The sequence below is a fragment of the Leptodactylus fuscus genome, chromosome 1, assembly GCF_031893055.1.
Source record: "Leptodactylus fuscus isolate aLepFus1 chromosome 1, aLepFus1.hap2, whole genome shotgun sequence".
In the NCBI taxonomy this organism is placed as follows: Eukaryota; Metazoa; Chordata; class Amphibia; order Anura; family Leptodactylidae; genus Leptodactylus; species Leptodactylus fuscus.
In genome coordinates, this window is record NC_134265.1 from 368,384,751 (window position 1) to 368,406,537 (window position 21,787).

A 21,787-nucleotide genomic window follows, 5' to 3' on the forward strand; every position below is an offset into this window, starting at 1 on the left:
GTATACTATATGGACACTGCCGTATACTATATGGACACTGCCTTATACTATATAGACACTGCCTTATACTATATGGACACTGCCTTATACTATATGGACACTGCCGTATACTATATGGACACTGCCGTATACTATATGGACACTGCCTTATACTATATGGACACTGCCGTATACTATATGGACACTGCCGTATACTATATGGACACTGCCTTATACTATATGGACACTGCCGTATACTATATGGACACTGCCGTATACTATATGGACACTGCCGTATACTATATGGACACTGCCTTATACTATATGGACACTGCCGTATACTATATGGACACTGCCTTATACTATATGGACACTGCCGTATACTATATGGACACTGCCGTATACTATATGGACACTGCCGTATACTATATGGACACTGCCTTATACTATATGGGCACTGCCGTATACTATATGGGCACTGCCGTATACTATATGGACACTGCCTTATACTATATGGACACTGCCTTATACTATATGGACACTGCCTTATACTATATGGACACTGCCGTATACTATATGGACACTGCCGTATACTATATGGGCACTGCCGTATACTATATGGACACTGCCGTATACTATATGGACACTGCCGTATACTATATGGACACTGCCTTATACTATATGGACACTGCCGTATACTATATAGACACTGCCTTATACTATATGGACACTGCTGTATACTATATGGACACTGCCTTATACTATATGGACACTGCCTTATACTATATGGACACTGCCTTATACTATATGGACACTGCCGTATACTATATGGACACTGCTGTATACTATAAGGACACTGCACATTACTGTATATTACATTGATACTGCTGTAAGTTATATGGACAATTATGTATACTATATGGATATTGCTGTATACTGTATAAAGGCGCCTATAGAGTCATTGTGGCTCTACGTAGACACTGTATGGCTCTATGTGTGTATAATTTACAGCCCTCTGGGCACTGGCACTGTATGGCTATACAGTAGGGCACTATGTGGCTGCAATGCCTGTGTAGACATAGGGGGCGCCATTTCTTGCTTCTGGATCCATAACCTGGTTCTCTATGAGGGAGAGCTGAGCTAAGCCTGTGTGCTGTGAGGGGTCTATACTGTGAGTGTATATATATATATATATATATATGTGAGACGTGTGAGTACCTCTAGTCATCTACGTCACATCAGGTACAGTCACATGTCGGCCATCTGTTACCACTCACTGACAGCAGGGTGTAATAAAGGGTTAACAATCCCACGTCACCTCCTCCAGTCACCACCAGAGCTGCGAACACTGCCCTCACTGTGATCTGTGGTGATACATAGGACTGCACCATAGTGATGTGACAGTCGGTGACTATCGCTGCCTCTCTGGGCAGTAGCGGGTGACGCCTCTATGGATACAATGGCCCTTGTGTTCCTCTGGGGCCCCCATTGTCCGGCCTGCGCTCCCCCCGATATACAGACTTACAATTATACTTGTGTCCGACAATGGCGTGTAACCATAGCAAGCCCAATTACCAGGACGAGCTCCTCACCCTCCCTCCAGACCTGCCTGAGCCCGCGCTGCTCACAGCTGAGGGTTTGTTACAGTCTGGTGAATATGCCGAGGCTATAGGTAATATATATATATGGCATCAATTGCTGATGTGTGAAGATGCTACAGCTGACTGGTATTTCTTTCTATTACTGTGGACACGTGGGACTCTGTTACAACCTGGGAACCATCACCCACCTACCCCAGGAGTTATGGAAGCTTGGCAAGAGAGCAGCACCATGTATACCGGGATGGCTCCAGACCTCTCTGGGCAGTAGAACACAGTGGTAAGAAGGACGGAGGAGGAAGAGGAAGAGGAGGAGAAGGAGGAAGAGGAGGAGAAGGAGGAGGAGGAGAAGGAGAAGGAGGAGGAGGAGAAGGAGGAGGAGGAGGAGGAGGGCTGTGATGAAGGAGATTTGGGGCATTTTTGGTGGTTAATGGACAATAGTGCTGATACAAGATACCGAACTATCAGCTGTGAGCAGGAGGTCTCACCACCTACCATAGGAACTACCACGTGTTATCATGATAGCTGCATATGTCCCCCACCTCTGCAAAATTTCTGCTTGTTATATCTACATGCTGTGACCCCCCTCCTCGTGTCCTACAACCAAGTCGGCTGTATTATTATTATTATTATTATTATTAACATCACTCCGCACAGAGAACTAAATGATCCTGCAGTGTGTCTGTTTCATTCCTTTTTAGTTGCTCTGATTCCTAGGATTTCTCTATCTGCCATGAGCTGTATGTGTTTCTCTCTTGTTATATACTACTGTACATCTATGAAACTGTATCACTGAAATGTCCCCATTGTGGGACTATTAAAGGAATATCTTATCTTATCTTATATGGAGAGACTGCCAGGGATAGGTCACATCTCTCAGCAGTCTCCCCAAACTTCTCTCCACTCCTGAGGCCACCCCGGCATCAAGATGGTGCCCAGGTGTGGGGGTCGTGCAGGAACAAGCCTAGTGTCTGGAAACAGAGGAGTACGGTCTGTAGTCGGGAGAACAGTCCGGGGTCTGGTTACAAGGGAGTCTGTATACAAGTCTGGTGTTTGTATATGGGAGTCTACTGTCTGTATACAGGGTCTGGAGTCTGCATACAAGGGTCTAGTATCTGTACATGGGGTCTACTGTCTACTCACAGGAGTCTAAGTGTATATACACACACATAAGGGGCTTGATCTGGAGTCTTTACGTAGGGGGCCTGGTCTGGGGTCTATATATGTAGGGGGCCTGGTCTGGGGTCTATATATAGGGGGTCTGGTCTGGGGTCCATATATAGGGGGCCTGATCTGGGGGTCTATATGTAGGAGGTCTGGTCTGGGGTCTATATATAGGGGGCCTGGTCTGGGGTCTATATATAGGGGGCCTGGTCTGGGGTCTATATATAGGGGGCATGGTCTGGGGTCTATATATGTAGGGGGCCTGGTCTGGGGGTCTGCATATAGAGGGCCTGATCTAGGGTCTATATATAGAGGGCCTGATCTGGGGGTCTATATGTAGGAGGTCTGATCTGGGGTCCATATATAGGGGGTCTGGTCTGGGGTCCATATATAGGGGGCCTGGTCTGGGGTCTATATATAGGAGGCCTGGTCTGGGGTCTATATATAGGGGGCCTGGTCTGGGGTCTATATATAGGGGGCATGGTCTGGGGTCTATATATGTAGGGGGCCTGGTCTGGGAGTCTGCATATAGAGGGCCTGATCTAGGGTCTATATATAGAGGGCCTGATCTGGGGGTCTATATGTAGGAGGTCTGGTCTGGGGTCTATATATAGGGGGCCTGGTCTGGGGTCTATATATAGGGGGCCTGATCTGGGGTCTATATATAGGGGGCCTGGTCTGGGGTCTATATATAGGGGGCCTGATCTGGGGTCTATATATACGGGGGCCTGGTCTGGGGTCTATATATACGGGGGCCTGGTCTGGGGTCTATATATAGGGGGCCTGGTCTGGGGTCTATATATACGGGGGCCTGGTCTGGGGTCTATATATAGGGGGCCTGGTCTGGGGTCTATATATAGGGGGCATGGTCTGGGGTCTATATATGTAGGGGGCCTGGTCTGGGGGTCTGCATATAGAGGGCCTGATCTAGGGTCTATATATAGAGGGCCTGATCTGGGGGTCTATATGTAGGAGGTCTGATCTGGGGTCTATATATAGGGGGCCTGGTCTGGGGTCTATATATAGGGGGCCTGGTCTGGGGTCTATATATAGGGGGCCTGATCTGGGGTCTATATATAGGGGGCCTGGTCTGGGGTCTATATATAGGGGGCCTGATCTGGGGTCTATATATAGGGGGCCTGGGGTCTATATATACGGGGGCCTGGTCTGGGGTCTATATATAGTAGGTCTGATCTGGGGTCTATATACAGGGGGCCTGGTTTTGGGTCTATATATAGGGGGCTTGGTCTGGGGTCTATGTATAGGAGGTCTGATCTGGGGTCTATATACAGGGGGCCTGGTTTTGGGTCTATATATAGGGGGCTTGGACTGGGGTCTATGTATAGGAGGTCTGGTCTGGGGTCTATATATAGGGGGCCTGATCTGGGGTCTATATATAGGGGGCCTGATCTGGGGTCTATATATAGGGGGCCTGGGGTCTATATATACGGGGGCCTGGTCTGGGGTCTATATGTAGGGGGCCTGGTCTGGGGTCTATATATAGGAGGTCTGATCTGGGGTCTATATATAGTGGGCCTGATCTGGGGTCTATACATAGTGGGTCTGACCTGAGGTCTATATCTGAGGGGTCTGCTATGTGGTCTGTCACATATGGACTAGTTGTAGGTTGGGGAGTGTCCTGAGACCTTTTTGCCCCCTGTGCACCACTGTGTCCCCCTGCAGTTTGGGGGTGGGCGTCCTGTCTGGGCCGGTCACTTACTGCTGTTTCTTGGTCAGCTCCTGCTCCTTCTGCACCAGGTCCTGCTTGAGGGAGGCCAGCATCTCCACACTGACGTCCACCTGCCTGGTCAGCTCTGATGCCCGGTCCTCCAGCTCCTGCTTCTCCCTCCCCAGACGGACGCTCTCCTGCTTGGCCTTCTCCAGCTCCGTACTCTTCCTCTCCAGCTCCACCTGCAGCCTTCCCACCTGGGTGGCGATTTTTTGCTCCACCTCCTCGGTCAGCTTCTCCAGGCGCTTGTCCACCTCCAGCTTCTCAAACGCCCTGACTTTCAATCTGGCCAGACCTTCCTCATAGGCGGCGTCCACAGCCGCAGAGGCCGCGGCAGCTGCTGCCACCGCGGCCGGAGGAGGGGAGTGAGACGCCATGGTGGTCTTGGTGAAAATCTCCCCCAGTGGAATCTCCACCTCCTGGGTGAAACACGTGGAGGCTTGGCTGAAGTCTTCTGCTTGGACTAAGTCCCAAGTGAACCTCTGCTCCTTGCCCTGGAAAGATGTGCTTTCAAAGACCTCCCTACGATGGGCAGGGGTCAGCAAGGCCGCCTCGCTGGTCAGGGGGAAAACCGTGGCGTCGCAGATGCTGTTGGTCTTGGACAGGACATAGAGGGTCTCGTAGGTGTGGTTATATTCCAGGTGGGCCCTCAGCGAGGACAGGCTCCTGAAACGTTTGTGCTCACCGCACCGTGGACACCGATAGGGCAGATCCAGAGAGGCCATGCCTCAGCTCAGACGGGGCTGCTGGTCCTCCAGCCCGAATCCCAGCAGGATGCCGCAGAGGGTCATGGTGTGCCGGGGAATCTGGATGGGTAACAAGTGCGGGGAGAGCAAGACTTCAACAGTCTGCACAAGAATGGGCTCATCTCTGACGTCCACAGGAGATGGAAAAGAAGGCGCCGAGATCTGTCGCGTCAGCGGATCACTCAGACGAGCTGCAATCTGCCACCTCCACCACTGCAGAGAGAAAGAAGTCACAGGCGTCAGTGCGGATTAGTTATGTGCTCACTATATGGCAGTGTGCAGAGTGTATTGTTAGGTGATAGATTAGTTATGTGCTCACTATATGGCAGTGTGCAGAGTGTATTGGTAGGTGATAGATTAGTTATGTGCTCACTATATGGCAGTGTGCAGAGTGTATTGTTAGGTGATAGATTAGTTATGTGCTCACTATATGGCAGTGTGCAGAGTGTATTGTTAGGTGATAGATTAGTTATGTGCTCACTATATGGCAGTGTGCAGAGTGTATTGGTAGGTGATAGATTAGTTATGTGCTCACTATATGGCAGTGTACAGAGTGTATTGTTAGGTGATAGATTAGTTATGTGCTCACTATATGGCAGTGTGCAGGGTGTATTGTTAGGTGATAGATTAGTTATGTGCTCACTATATGGCAGTGTACAGAGTGTATTGTTAGGTGATAGATTAGTTATGTGCTCACTATATGGCAGTGTACAGAGTGTATTGTTAGGTGATAGATTAGTTATGTGCTCACTATATGGCAGTGTACAGAGTGTATTGGTAGGTGATAGATTAGTTATGTGCTCACTATATGGCAGTGTACAGAGTGTATTGTTAGGTGATAGATTAGTTATGTGCTCACTATATGGCAGTGTACAGAGTGTATTGGTAGGTGATAGATTAGTTATGTGCTCACTATATGGCAGTGTGCAGAGTGTATTGTTAGGTGATAGATTAGTTATGTGCTCACTATATGGCAGTGTGCAGAGTGTATTGTTAGGTGATAGATTAGTTATGTGCTCACTATATGGCAGTGTGCAGAGTGTATTGGTAGGTGATAGATTAGTTATGTGCTCACTATATGGCAGTGTACAGAGTGTATTGTTAGGTGATAGATTAGTTATGTGCTCACTATATGGCAGTGTGCAGGGTGTATTGTTAGGTGATAGATTAGTTATGTGCTCACTATATGGCAGTGTACAGAGTGTATTGTTAGGTGATAGATTAGTTATGTGCTCACTATATGGCAGTGTACGGAGTGTATTGGTAGGTGATAGATTAGTTATGTGCTCACTATATGGCAGTGTGCAGAGTGTATTGGTAGGTGATAGATTAGTTATGTGCTCACTATATGGCAGTGTACAGAGTGTATTGTTAGGTGATAGATTAGTTATGTGCTCACTATATGGCAGTGTGCAGGGTGTATTGTTAGGTGATAGATTAGTTATGTGCTCACTATATGGCAGTGTACAGAGTGTATTGTTAGGTGATAGATTAGTTATGTGCTCACTATATGGCAGTGTACGGAGTGTATTGGTAGGTGATAGATTAGTTATGTGCTCACTATATGGCAGTGTACAGAGTGTATTGTTAGGTGATAGATTAGTTATGTGCTCACTATATGGCAGTGTGCAGGGTGTATTGTTAGGTGATAGATTAGTTATGTGCTCACTATATGGCAGTGTACAGAGTGTATTGTTAGGTGATAGATTAGTTATGTGCTCACTATATGGCAGTGTACAGAGTGTATTGTTAGGTGATAGATTAGTTATGTGCTCACTATATGGCAGTGTGCAGGGTGTATTGTTAGGTGATAGATTAGTTATGTGCTCACTATATGGCAGTGTGCAGAGTGTATTGTTAGGTGATAGATTAGTTATGTGCTCACTATATGGCAGTGTACGGAGTGTATTGGTAGGTGATAGATTAGTTATGTGCTCACTATATGGCAGTGTGCAGAGTGTATTGGTAGGTGATAGATTAGTTATGTGCTCACTATATGGCGGTATTATTTAGGCAATGTTTGCCCGTATTATGTGATCACTGTATATTACATGTTGGTACTGTTTGCAGGGTGTATTGTTAGGTAATAGATTAGTTATGTGCTCACTATATGGCAGCATTATTCAGGTAATGCTTTACTATATTATATGTTACGACACATTACGCGGCACTACTGTCTTTCGGGGTGAAGTCTTAGATTATTGTAGTTATGTGCTCCTTATATGACGGTATGTTTGCCCGTATTATGTGGTCACTATAAAGTAGCTGTGTGTAGAGTGTATTATAAGGTTACTGTACGTCTGTAGGGCTGTATTATTTTAGCACTGTATGACAATGTAAGGATTGGGAGAGTGTAGGATGGCGGACTAACAACCCCGTACGGTGCAGATAAAGTCACACGGACAACAAGTGGTTAAAACAATTCTCTCTCGTTCTGTAAATCGGATACTGGTGATGGTTCATCTGAGCATGTGCAGAGACATCAGAGCATACGGGGAGGCCCAGTGGGTGCCAGGGCGCTGACGTCACACCGCGATGACATCAGAGTGCCATCCTGCCTTCTGTGTTACATCTCTTTCTATTGGGGGTTCATTCCATTCCAATTCCACTGAGCAGGGCGGGAGCGGCGCACGGGACCCCCCCACAGACGGCACACTTGGTCGTGCTATCTGGCAGTATAGTCTGATTCCTAGCAGACAGATGTCTGCTGACAACCCAATCTCGGCACTGACACCCCAGCCCCATGTACTCCTGTGCTAGCAGCCTCGTACTACCGCCTCCTACTGGCTGAGGTTGGATTACAGATGCCAATTGGTTAATGATTTTGGTTTCTATCGACCATTACCCCGAACTACACAATTCCTGTAAGTGAAGATCTTCACGGTGAATCTTTGGCTCTTTGGGCTCCTCCTGTTTCTGTTCCGAGTATATATAGAAACCTGCAGAGACGGATTCTCTTCTCTGACGTGTTTTGCCTGGGGGCGCATAAAACCTGCCCCGAGCGTGTATATTGGGCACTCTACCCCCTGTCGTGTCCAGCCATACAGTCCAAATAATGAGAATCTGCTGCGGGCAACTAGAGACTATAAATACTGCCCCCTGGTGACCGCTGTGACCACATCCTACACTGAGGGCGGCTGAACACGCATATTACATGTCCGATAATCACATACATCCGATATTCTGGGAACGCTCCATCGGGGGCCCGCACCACATATTAGGGCTTCACTTTCTTCGGCTCCCAGAATTTAGCTGTAAATCTCCGGCTCCGAGAGCTCGGGGAAGGCGGTGGCCCCCGGGGCCCCTGTCCTATGACGGGTGTCAGGACCGGTTTATGGAAGATTTAGAGGGATAACCTTTAGTGAGTGGTGGACGCAGCGTGACGCGGTGGCTTCAGGGAGACGAGATGCTGTGTGACAGCCGGGGAGAGGAAGGAGCGAGAGGAGGCAAAGAAAGACTCTACCCCCCCCCCTTCCTCCAGTAACCACAGGGGGCGCCTGTCACTGCCAGCCCTCACCCCCTCCCGTGACAGCGCTCCGGCTGAAACGGCAAAACCCTGTCTGGCACGTAGACGCTTCCTAGAAAACACAAACCTAAAGAAACTTGCAACAAAGTCGAGACGTCAGCTCAGTTCCTTGGAAAGCTGGGTGATGCGGAGGTCGGTACAGCTCAGACGCGGCGGTCTAGAAGCACCAGCCCCCCACTTTATTGCCCCATATTCTCCGGAACCTCCACCTACGACCCAAGACCCCTGAAGCAGCCGCCGCCGCAATCCGAAGACAATCATAAGTCTCTGTAAAGTAAGACAAGGAGCGAATCACCTGACAGATGTAAGTGTGAACAGCGCCAGGCGGCGAGGATTTGCAGGATGTTCTCAGCGCCGGGCGCGCCAGCCTTTCATCTTATTTATAGTTCATGCAAATACCCAATTTACAGGAGGAACTATCAAGTGACATCAAGGTGAAGTGTTATCCATATAAATACCCGCTTACCATGGCAGGAGCGCCGCCCGCCATACCGAGAGACGTTACACCGCCAACTCCTCAAACTACGTTATCTAGAAGGTTCTGCGGAGAGGAAACATGGCGGACAGATGGACGGATAGGAGATGGATGTCCTATATACCCCATGTTATACCGCAGGGTGCTAAGGGGGGGTAATAACTGCACCCCTGATGTTTGGCTGCTGTGGTTAAGCCTCGTTCACACATGACAGATCACTCCCGTGTGCTCTGGATTGTGGGACGTCAGCGTGTTGTTAGCGTGTGCGGCATGTGGCGGGCTGATAAGGAGTCTTCTCCTCGGAGAGGCGGATGTCTCGGGGCTGACACACTTTCTTCTTCTTATTACCTGTTCCCATGGTGAGGGACGCCTCGTGACGCCCTCAGTGATTCCTTCATATCTATTCTCAAGCCGTTTCCTCGTTACAGGTCTAATGTCTCTTTCATCAGAATAAAAATAAACAGGAGATGGCGACGGATCGTAGGACGCAGGAGCCGCCATGATGGAACGTGAGAGGAGACGTCTACACCAGACGAAGCAACAGATGTACGTCACCGAATGTCACCGAGAGGCCACCGGCCAGAGAGGACAACCAACTATACAACAGCCGGTGCCATCACTGTACGGTATATATCTAGTACATACACCGTCACCAGGGTACCATCACTGTACAGTATATACCTAGTACATACACCGTCACCAGGGTACCATCACTGTACACTATATACCTAGTACATACACCGTCACCAGGGTACCATCACTGTACAGTATATGGCTAGTACATACACCGTCACCAGGGTGCCATCACTGTACAGTATATACCTAGTATATACACCGTCACCAGAGTACCATCACTGTACAGTATATATCTAGTACATACACCGTCACCAGGGTACCATCACTGTACAGTATATACCTAGTACATACACCGTCACCAGGGTACCATCACTGTACAGTATATGGATAGTATATACACCGTCACCAGGGTACCATCACTGTACAGTATATGGATAGTATATACACCGTCACCAGGGTACCATCACTGTACAGTATATGGCTAGTATATACACCGTCACCAGGGTACCATCACTGTACAGTATATGGCTAGTATATACACCGTCACCAGGGTACCATCACTGTACAGTATATGGATAGTATATACACCGTCACCAGGGTACCATCACTGTACAGTATATACCTAGTACATACACCGTCACCAGGGTGCCATCACTGTACAGTATATACCTAGTACATACACCGTCACCAGGGTGCCATCACTGTACAGTATATACCTAGTACATACACCGTCACCAGGGTGCCATCACTGTACAGTATATACCTAGTACATACACCGTCACCAGGGTACCATCACTGTACAGTATATATCTAGTACATACACCGTCACCAGGGTACCATCACTGTACAGTATATACCTAGTACATACACCGTCACCAGGGTACCATCACTGTACAGTATATACCTAGTACATACACCGTCACCAGGGTACCATCACTGTACAGTATATATCTAGTACATACACCGTCACCAGGGTACCATCACTGTACAGTATATACCTAGTACATACACCGTCACCAGGGTACCATCAATGTACAGTATATACCTAGTACATACACCGTCACCAGGGTACCATCACTGTACAGTATATACCTAGTACATACACCGTCACCAGGGTACCATCACTGTACAGTATATACCTAGTACATACACCGTCACCAGGGTACCATCACTGTACAGTATATACCTAGTACATACACCGTCACCAGGGTACCATCACTGTACAGTATATACCTAGTATATACACCGTCACCAGGGTACCATCACTGTACAGTATATACCTAGTACATACACCGTCACCAGGGTACCATCACTGTACAGTATATACCTAGTACATACACCGTCACCAGGGTACCATCACTGTACAGTATATACCTAGTACATACACCGTCACCAGGGTACCATCACTGTACAGTATATATCTAGTACATACACCGTCACCAGGGTACCATCACTGTACAGTATATGGATAGTATATACACCGTCACCAGGGTACCATCACTGTACAGTATATGGCTAGTATATACACCGTCACCAGGGTACCATCACTGTACAGTATATGGCTAGTATATACACCGTCACCAGGGTACCATCACTGTACAGTATATGGCTAGTATATACACCGTCACCAGGGTACCATCACTGTACAGTATATGGATAGTATATACACCGTCACCAGGGTACCATCACTGTACAGTATATACCTAGTACATACACCGTCACCAGGGTACCATCACTGTACAGTATATGGCTAGTACATACACCGTCACCAGGGTACCATCACTGTACAGTATATACCTAGTATATACACCGTCACCAGAGTACCATCACTGTACAGTATATATCTAGTACATACACCGTCACCAGGGTACCATCACTGTACAGTATATACCTAGTACATACACCGTCACCAGAGTACCATCACTGTACAGTATATGGATAGTATATACACCGTCACCAGGGTACCATCACTGTACAGTATATGGATAGTATATACACCGTCACCAGGGTACCATCACTGTACAGTATATGGCTAGTATATACACCGTCACCAGGGTACCATCACTGTACAGTATATGGCTAGTATATACACCGTCACCAGGGTACCATCACTGTACAGTATATGGCTAGTATATACACCGTCACCAGGGTACCATCACTGTACAGTATATGGCTAGTATATACACCGTCACCAGGGTACCATCACTGTACACTATATACCTAGTACATACACCGTCACCAGGGTACCATCACTGTACAGTATATACATAGTACATACACCGTCACCAGAGTACCATCACTGTACAGTATATACCTAGTACATACACCGTCACCAGGGTGCCATCACTGTACAGTATATACCTAGTACATACACCGTCACCAGGGTACCATCACTGTACAGTATATACCTAGTACATACACCGTCACCAGGGTACCATCACTGTACAGTATATACCTAGTACATACACCGTCACCAGGGTACCATCACTGTACAGTATATACCTAGTACATACACCGTCACCAGGGTACCATCACTGTACAGTATATACCTAGTACATACACCGTCACCAGGATACCATCACTGTACAGTATATATCTAGTACATACACCGTCACCAGGGTACCATCACTGTACAGTATATACCTAGTACATACACCGTCACCAGGGTACCATCACTGTACAGTATATACCTAGTATATACACCGTCACCAGGGTACCATCACTGTACAGTAGATATCTAGTACATACACCGTCACCAGGGTGCCATCACTGTACAGTATATATCTAGTATATACACCGTCACCAGGGTGCCATCACTGTACAGTATATATCTAGTACATACACCGTCACCAGGGTACCATCACTGTACAGTATATATCTAGTACATACACCGTCACCAGGGTACCATCACTGTACGGGATATGGCTAGTATATACACCGTCACCAGGATACCATCACTGTACAGTATATGGCTAGTATATACACCGTCACCAAGATACCATCACTGTACAGTATATGGCTAGTATATACACCGTCACCAGAGTACCATCACTGTACAGTATATGCCTAGTATATACACCGTCACCAGGGTACCATCACTGTACAGTATATACCTAGTACATACACCGTCACCAGGGTACCATCACTGTACAGTATATATCTAGTACATACACCGTCACCAGAGTACCATCACTGTACAGTATATACCTAGTACATACACCGTCACCAGGGTACCATCACTGTACAGTATATACCTAGTACATACACCGTCACCAGGGTACCATCACTGTACAGTATATGGCTAGTACATACACCGTCACCAGGGTACCATCACTGTACAGTATATGGCTAGTACATACACCGTCACCAGGGTACCATCACTGTACAGTATATACCTAGTACATACACCGTCACCAGAGTACCATCACTGTACAGTATATACCTAGTACATACACCGTCACCAGAGTACCATCACTTTACAGTATATACCTAGTACATACACCGTCACCAGAGTACCATCACTGTACAGTATATACCTAGTACATACACCGTCACCAGGGTACCATCACTGTACAGTATATACCTAGTACATACACTGTCACCAGGGTACCATCACTGTACAGTATATGGCTAGTATATACACCGTCACCAGGGTACCATCACTGTACAGTATATACCTAGTACATACACCGTCACCAGGGTACCATCACTGTACAGTATATACCTAGTACATACACCGTCACCAGGGTACCATCACTGTACAGTATATACCTAGTACATACACCGTCACCAGGGTACCATCACTGTACAGTATATATCTAGTACATACACCGTCACCAGGATACCATCACTGTACAGTATATACCTAGTACATACACCGTCACCAGGGTACCATCACTGTACAGTATATACCTAGTACATACACCGTCACCAGAGTACCATCACTGTACAGTATATACCTAGTACATACACCGTCACCAGGGTACCATCACTGTACAGTATATACCTAGTATATACACCGTCACCAGGGTACCATCAATGTACAGTATATGGCTAGTATATACACCATCACCAGGGTACCATCACTGTACAGTATATACCTAGTATATACACCGTCACCAGGGTACCATCACTGTACAGTATATGGCTAGTATATACACCGTCACCAGGGTACCATCACTGTACAGTATATACCTAGTACATACACCGTCACCAGGGTACCATCACTGTACAGTATATACCTAGTACATACACCGTCACCAGGGTACCATCACTGTACAGTATATACCTAGTATATACACCGTCACCAGGGTACCATCACTGTACAGTATATACCTAGTACATACACAGTCACCAGGGTACCATCACTGTACGGGATATGGCTAGTATATACACCGTCACCAGGGTACCATCACTGTACAGTATATACCTAGTACATACACCGTCACCAGAGTACCACCACTGTACACTATATACCTAGTATATACACCGTCACCAGGGTACCATCACTGTACAGTATATACCTAGTACATACACAGTCACCAGGGTACCATCACTGTACGGGATATGGCTAGTATATACACCGTCACCAGGGTACCATCACTGTACAGTATATACCTAGTACATACACCGTCACCAGAGTACCACCACTGTACACTATATACCTAGTACATACACCGTCACCAGGGTACCATCACTGTACAGTATATATCTAGTACATACACCGTCACCAGGGTGCCATCACTGTACAGTATATACCTAGTACATACACCGTCACCAGAGTACCACCACTGTACACTATATACCTAGTACATACACCGTCACCAGGGTACCATCACTGTACAGTATATGGCTAGTACATACACCGTCACCAGGGTACCATCACTGTACAGTATATAACTAGTACATACACCGTCACCAGGGTACCATCACTGTACAGTATATGGCTAGTATATACACCGTCACCAGGGTACCATCACTGTACAGTATATACCTAGTACATACACCGTCACCAGGGTACCATCACTGTACAGTATATGGCTAGTATATACACCGTCACCAGGGTACCATCAATGTACAGTATATGGCTAGTATATACACCGTCACCAGGATACCATCACTGTACAGTATATACCTAGTACATACACCGTCACAAGGGTACCATCGCTGTACAGTATATGGATAGTATATACACCGTCACCAGGGTACCATCGCTGTACAGTATATATCTAGTACATACACCATCACCAGAGTACCATCACTGTACAGTATATATCTAGTATATACTCCGTCACCAGGATACCATCACTGTACAGTATATACCTAGTACATACACCGTCACCAGGGTACCATCACTGTACAGTATATATCTAGTACATACACTGTCACCAGGGTACCATCACTGTACAGTATATGGCTAGTATATACACCGTCACCAGAGTACCACCACTGTACAGTATATACCTAGTATATACACCGTCACCAGAGTACCACCACTGTACAGTATATACCTAGTACATACACCGTCACCAGGGTACCATCACTGTACAGTATATACCTAGTACATACACCGTCACCAGAATACCATCACTGTACAGTATATACCTAGTACATACACCGTCACCACGGTACCATCACTGTACAGTATATACCTAGTATATACACCGTCACCAGGATACCATCACTGTACAGTATATATCTAGTACATACACCGTCACCAGGGTACCATCACTGTACAGTATATGGCTAGTATATACACCATCACCAGAGTATCATCACTGTACAGTATATACCTAGTACATACACCGTCACCAGAGTACCATCACTGTACAGTATATACCTAGTACATACACCGTCACCAGGATACCATCACTGTACAGTATATATCTAGTACATACACCGTCACCAGGGTACCATCACTGTACAGTATATACCTAGTATATACACCGTCACCAGGGTACCATCACTGTACAGTATATACCTAGTACATACACCGTCACCAGGGTACCATCAATGTACAGTATATGGCTAGTATATACACCGTCACCAGGGTACCATCACTGTACAGTATATACCTAGTACATACACCGTCACCAGGGTACCATCACTGTACAGTATATACCTAGTATATACACCGTCACCAGGGTACCATCACTGTACAGTATATGGCTAGTATATACACCGTCACCAGGGTACCATCACTGTACAGTATATACCTAGTACATACACCGTCACCAGGGTACCATCACTGTACAGTATATACATAGTACATACACCGTCACCAGGGTACCATCACTGTACAGTATATACCTAGTACATACACTGTCACCAGGGTACCATCACTGTACAGTATATACCTAGTATATACACCGTCACCAGGGTACCATCACTGTACAGTATATACCTAGTACATACACCGTCACCAGGGTACCATCACTGTACAGTATATACCTACTACATACACCGTCACCAGGGTACCATCACTGTACAGTATACACCTAGTACATACACCGTCACCAGGGTACCATCACTGTACAGTATATACCTAGTATATACACCGTCACCAGGGTACCATCACTGTACAATATATACCTAGTACATACACAGTCACCAGGATACCATCACTGTACAGTATATGGCTAGTATATACACCGTCACCAGGGTACCATCACTGTACAGTATATGGCTAGTATATACACCGTCACCAGAGTATCATCACTGTACAGTATATACATAGTACATACACCGTCACCAGGGTACCATCACTGTACAGTATATACCTAGTACATACACGGTCACCAGGGTACCATCACTGTACGGTATATACCTAGTACATACACCGTCACCAGGGTACCATCACTGTACGGTATATACCTAGTACATACACCGTCACCAGGGTACCATCACTGTACGGTATATACCTAGTACATACACCGTCACCAGGGTACCATCACTGTACAGTATATACCTAGTACATACACCGTCACCAGAGTACCATCACTGTACAGTATATATCTAGTACATACACCGTCACCAGGGTACCATCACTGTACAGTATATACCTAGTACATACACCGTCACCAGGGTACCATCACTGTACAGTATAAGGCTAGTACATACACCGTCACCAGGGTACCATCACTGTACAGTATATACCTAGTACATACACCGTCACCAGGGTACCATCACTGTACAGTATATACCTAGTACATACACCGTCACCAGAGTACCATCACTGTACAGTATATATCTAGTACATACACCGTCACCAGGGTACCATCACTGTACAGTATATACCTAGTACATACACCGTCACCAGGGTACCATCACTGTACAGTATATACCTAGTACATACACCGTCACCAGGGTGCCATCACTGTACAGTATATACCTAGTACATACACCGTCACCAGGGTGCCATCACTGTACAGTATATACCTAGTACATACACCGTCACCAGAGTACCATCACTGTACAGTATATGGCTAGTATATACACCGTCACCAGGGTACCATCAATGTACAGTATATACCTAGTACATACACCGTCACCAGGGTACCATCACTGTACAGTATATACCTAGTACATACACCGTCACCAGGGTTCCATCACTGTACAGTATATACCTAGTACATACACCGTCACCAGGGTACCATCACTGTACAGTATATACCTAGTACATACACCGTCACCAGGGTACCATCACTGTACAGTATATACCTAGTACATACACCGTCACCAGGATACCATCACTGTACAGTATATACCTAGTATATACACCGTCACCAGAGTACCATCACTGTACAGTATATACCTAGTACATACACCGTCACCAGAGTACCATCACTGTACAGTATATACCTAGTACATACACCGTCACCAGGGTACCATCACTGTACAGTATATACCTAGTATATACACCGTCACCAGGGTACCATCAATGTACAGTATATGGCTAGTATATACACCATCACCAGGGTACTATCACTGTACAGTATATACCTAGTATATACACCGTCACCAGGGTACCATCACTGTACAGTATATGGCTAGTATATACACCGTCACCAGGGTACCATCACTGTACAGTATATACCTAGTACATACACCGTCACCAGGGTACCATCACTGTACAGTATATACCTAGTACATACACCGTCACCAGGGTACCATCACTGTACAGTATATACCTAGTATATACACCGTCACCAGGGTACCATCACTGTACAGTATATACCTAGTACATACACAGTCACCAGGGTACCATCACTGTACGGGATATGGCTAGTATATACACCGTCACCAGGGTACCATCACTGTACAGTATATACCTAGTACATACACCGTCACCAGAGTACCACCACTGTACACTATATACCTAGTACATACACCGTCACCAGGGTACCATCACTGTACAGTATATATCTAGTACATACACCGTCACCAGGGTGCCATCACTGTACAGTATATACCTAGTACATACACCGTCACCAGAGTACCACCACTGTACACTATATACCTAGTACATACACCGTCACCAGGGTACCATCACTGTACAGTATATAACTAGTACATACACCGTCACCAGGGTACCATCACTGTACAGTATATGGCTAGTATATACACCGTCACCAGGGTACCATCACTGTACAGTATATACCTAGTACATACACCGTCACCAGAGTACCACCACTGTACATTATATACCTAGTACATACACCGTCACCAGGGTACCATCACTGTACAGTATATAACTAGTACATACACCGTCACCAGGGTACCATCACTGTACAGTATATGGCTAGTATATACACCGTCACCAGGGTACCATCACTGTACAGTATATACCTAGTACATACACCGTCACCAGGGTACCATCACTGTACAGTATATGGCTAGTATATACACCGTCACCAGGGTACCATCAATGTACAGTATATGGCTAGTATATACACCGTCACCAGGATACCATCACTGTACAGTATATACCTAGTACATACACCGTCACAAGGGTACCATCGCTGTACAGTATATGGATAGTATATACACCGTCACCAGGGTACCATCGCTGTACAGTATATATCTAGTACATACACCATCACCAGAGTACCATCACTGTACAGTATATATCTAGTATATACTCCGTCACCAGGATACCATCACTGTACAGTATATACCTAGTACATACACCGTCACCAGAATACCATCACTGTACAGTATATACCTAGTACATACACCGTCACCACGGTACCATCACTGTACAGTATATAACTAGTACATACACCGTGACCAGGGTACCATCACTGTACAGTATATACCTAGTACATACACCGTCACCAGAATACCATCACTGTACACTATATACCTAGTACATACACCGTCACCAGGGTACCATCACTGTACAGTATATAACTAGTACATACGCCGTCACCAGGGTACCATCACTGTACAGTATATGGCTAGTATATACACCGTCACCAGAGTACCACCACTGTACAGTATATACCTAGTATATACACCGTCACCAGAGTACCACCACTGTACAGTATATACCTAGTACATACACCGTCACCAGGGTACCATCACTGTACAGTATATACCTAGTACATACACCGTCACCAGAATACCATCACTGTACAGTATATACCTAGTACATACACCGTCACCACGGTACCATCACTGTACAGTATATACCTAGTATATACACCGTCACCAGGATACCATCACTGTACAGTATATATCTAGTACATACACCGTCACCAGGGTACCATCACTGTACAGTATATACATAGTACATACACCGTCACCAGGGTACCATCACTGTACAGTATATACCTAGTACATACACCGTCACCAGGATACCATCACTGTACAGTATATATCTAGTACATACACCGTCACCACGGTACCATCACTGTACAGTATATACCTAGTATATACACCGTCACCAGGATACCATCACTGTACAGTATATACCTAGTACATACACCGTCACCACGGTACCATCACTGTACAGTATATACCTAGTATATACACCGTCACCAGGATACCATCACTGTACAGTATATATCTAGTACATACACCGTCACCAGGGTACCATCACTGTACAGTATATACATAGTACATACACCGTCACCAGGGTACCATCACTGTACAGTATATACCTAGTACATACACCGTCACCAGGATACCATCACTGTACAGTATATACCTAGTACATACACCGTCACCAGAGTACCATCACTGTACAGTATATACCTAGTACATACACCGTCACCAGGATACCATCACTGTACAGTATATATCTAGTACATACACCGTCACCAGGGTACCATCACTGTACAGTATATACCTAGTATATACACCGTCACCAGGGTACCATCACTGTACAGTATATACCTAGTACATACACCGTCACCAGGGTACCATCAATGTACAGTATATGGCTAGTATATACACCGTCACCAGGGTACCATCACTGTACAGTATATACCTAGTACATACACCGTCACCAGGGTACCATCACTGTACAGTATATACCTAGTATATACACCGTCACCAGGGTACCATCACTGTACAGTATATGGCTAGTATATACACCGTCACCAGGGTACCATCACTGTACAGTATATACCTAGTACATACACCGTCACCAGGGTACCATCACTGTACAGTATATACATAGTACATACACCGTCACCAGGGTACCATCACTGTACAGTATATACCTAGTACATACACTGTCACCAGGGTACCATCACTGTACAGTATATACCTAGTATATACACCGTCACCAGGGTACCATCACTGTACAATATATACCTAGTACATACACCGTCACCAGGGTACCATCACTGTACAGTATATACCTAGTATATACACCGTCACCAGGGTACCATCACTGTACAATATATACCTAGTACATACACAGTCACCAGGATACCATCACTGTACAGTATATGGCTAGTATATACACCGTCACCAGGGTACCATCACTGTACAGTATATGGCTAGTATATACACCGTCACCAGAGTATCATCACTGTACAGTATATACATAGTACATACACCGTCACCAGGGTACCATCACTGTACAGTATATACCTAGTACATACACGGTCACCAGGGTACCATCACTGTACGGTATATACCTAGTACATACACCGTCACCAGGGTACCATCACTGTACGGTATATACCTAGTACATACACCGTCACCAGGGTACCATCACTGTACGGTATATACCTAGTACATACACCGTCACCAGGGTACCATCACTGTACAGTATATACCTAGTACATACACCGTCACCAGAGTACCATCACTGTACAGTATATATCTAGTACATACACCGTCACCAGGGTACCATCACTGTACAGTATATACCTAGTACATACACCGTCACCAGGGTACCATCACTGTACAGTATAAGGCTAGTACATACACCGTCACCAGGGTACCATCACTGTACAGTATATACCTAGTACATACACCGTCACCAGAGTACCATCACTGTACAGTATATATCTAGTACATACACCGTCACCAGGGTACCATCACTGTACAGTATATACCTAGTACATACACCGTCACCAGGGTACCATCACTGTACAGTATATACCTAGTACATACACCGTCACCAGGGTGCCATCACTGTACAGTATATACCTAGTACATACACCGTCACCAGGGTGCCATCACTGTACAGTATATACCTAGTACATACACCGTCACCAGAGTACCATCACTGTACAGTATATGGCTAGTATATACACCGTCACCAGGGTACCATCAATGTACAGTATATACCTAGTACATACACCGTCACCAGGGTACCATCACTGTACAGTATATACCTAGTACATACACCGTCACCAGGGTTCCATCACTGTACAGTATATACCTAGTACATACACCGTCACCAGGGTACCATCACTGTACAGTATATACCTAGTACATACACCGTCACCAGGGTACCATCACTGTACAGTATAT

The 21,787-nt window shown here is 45.9% G+C and overlaps 1 protein-coding gene across 1 annotated transcript in view; it reads right to left on the bottom strand.

Moving 5' to 3' along the window:
* Nucleotides 1–21,787, bottom strand: part of FBXO41 (F-box protein 41) — a 103,528-nt gene that overhangs the window by 43,859 nt on the left and 37,882 nt on the right. Inside the window, exon 2 of the mRNA XM_075261872.1 lies at nucleotides 4,462–5,429. Coding sequence (XP_075117973.1) covers nucleotides 4,462–5,195 — 734 coding nt within the window. The 5' untranslated portion in view covers nucleotides 5,196–5,429. The remainder of the gene's footprint in view (nucleotides 1–4,461; nucleotides 5,430–21,787) is intronic.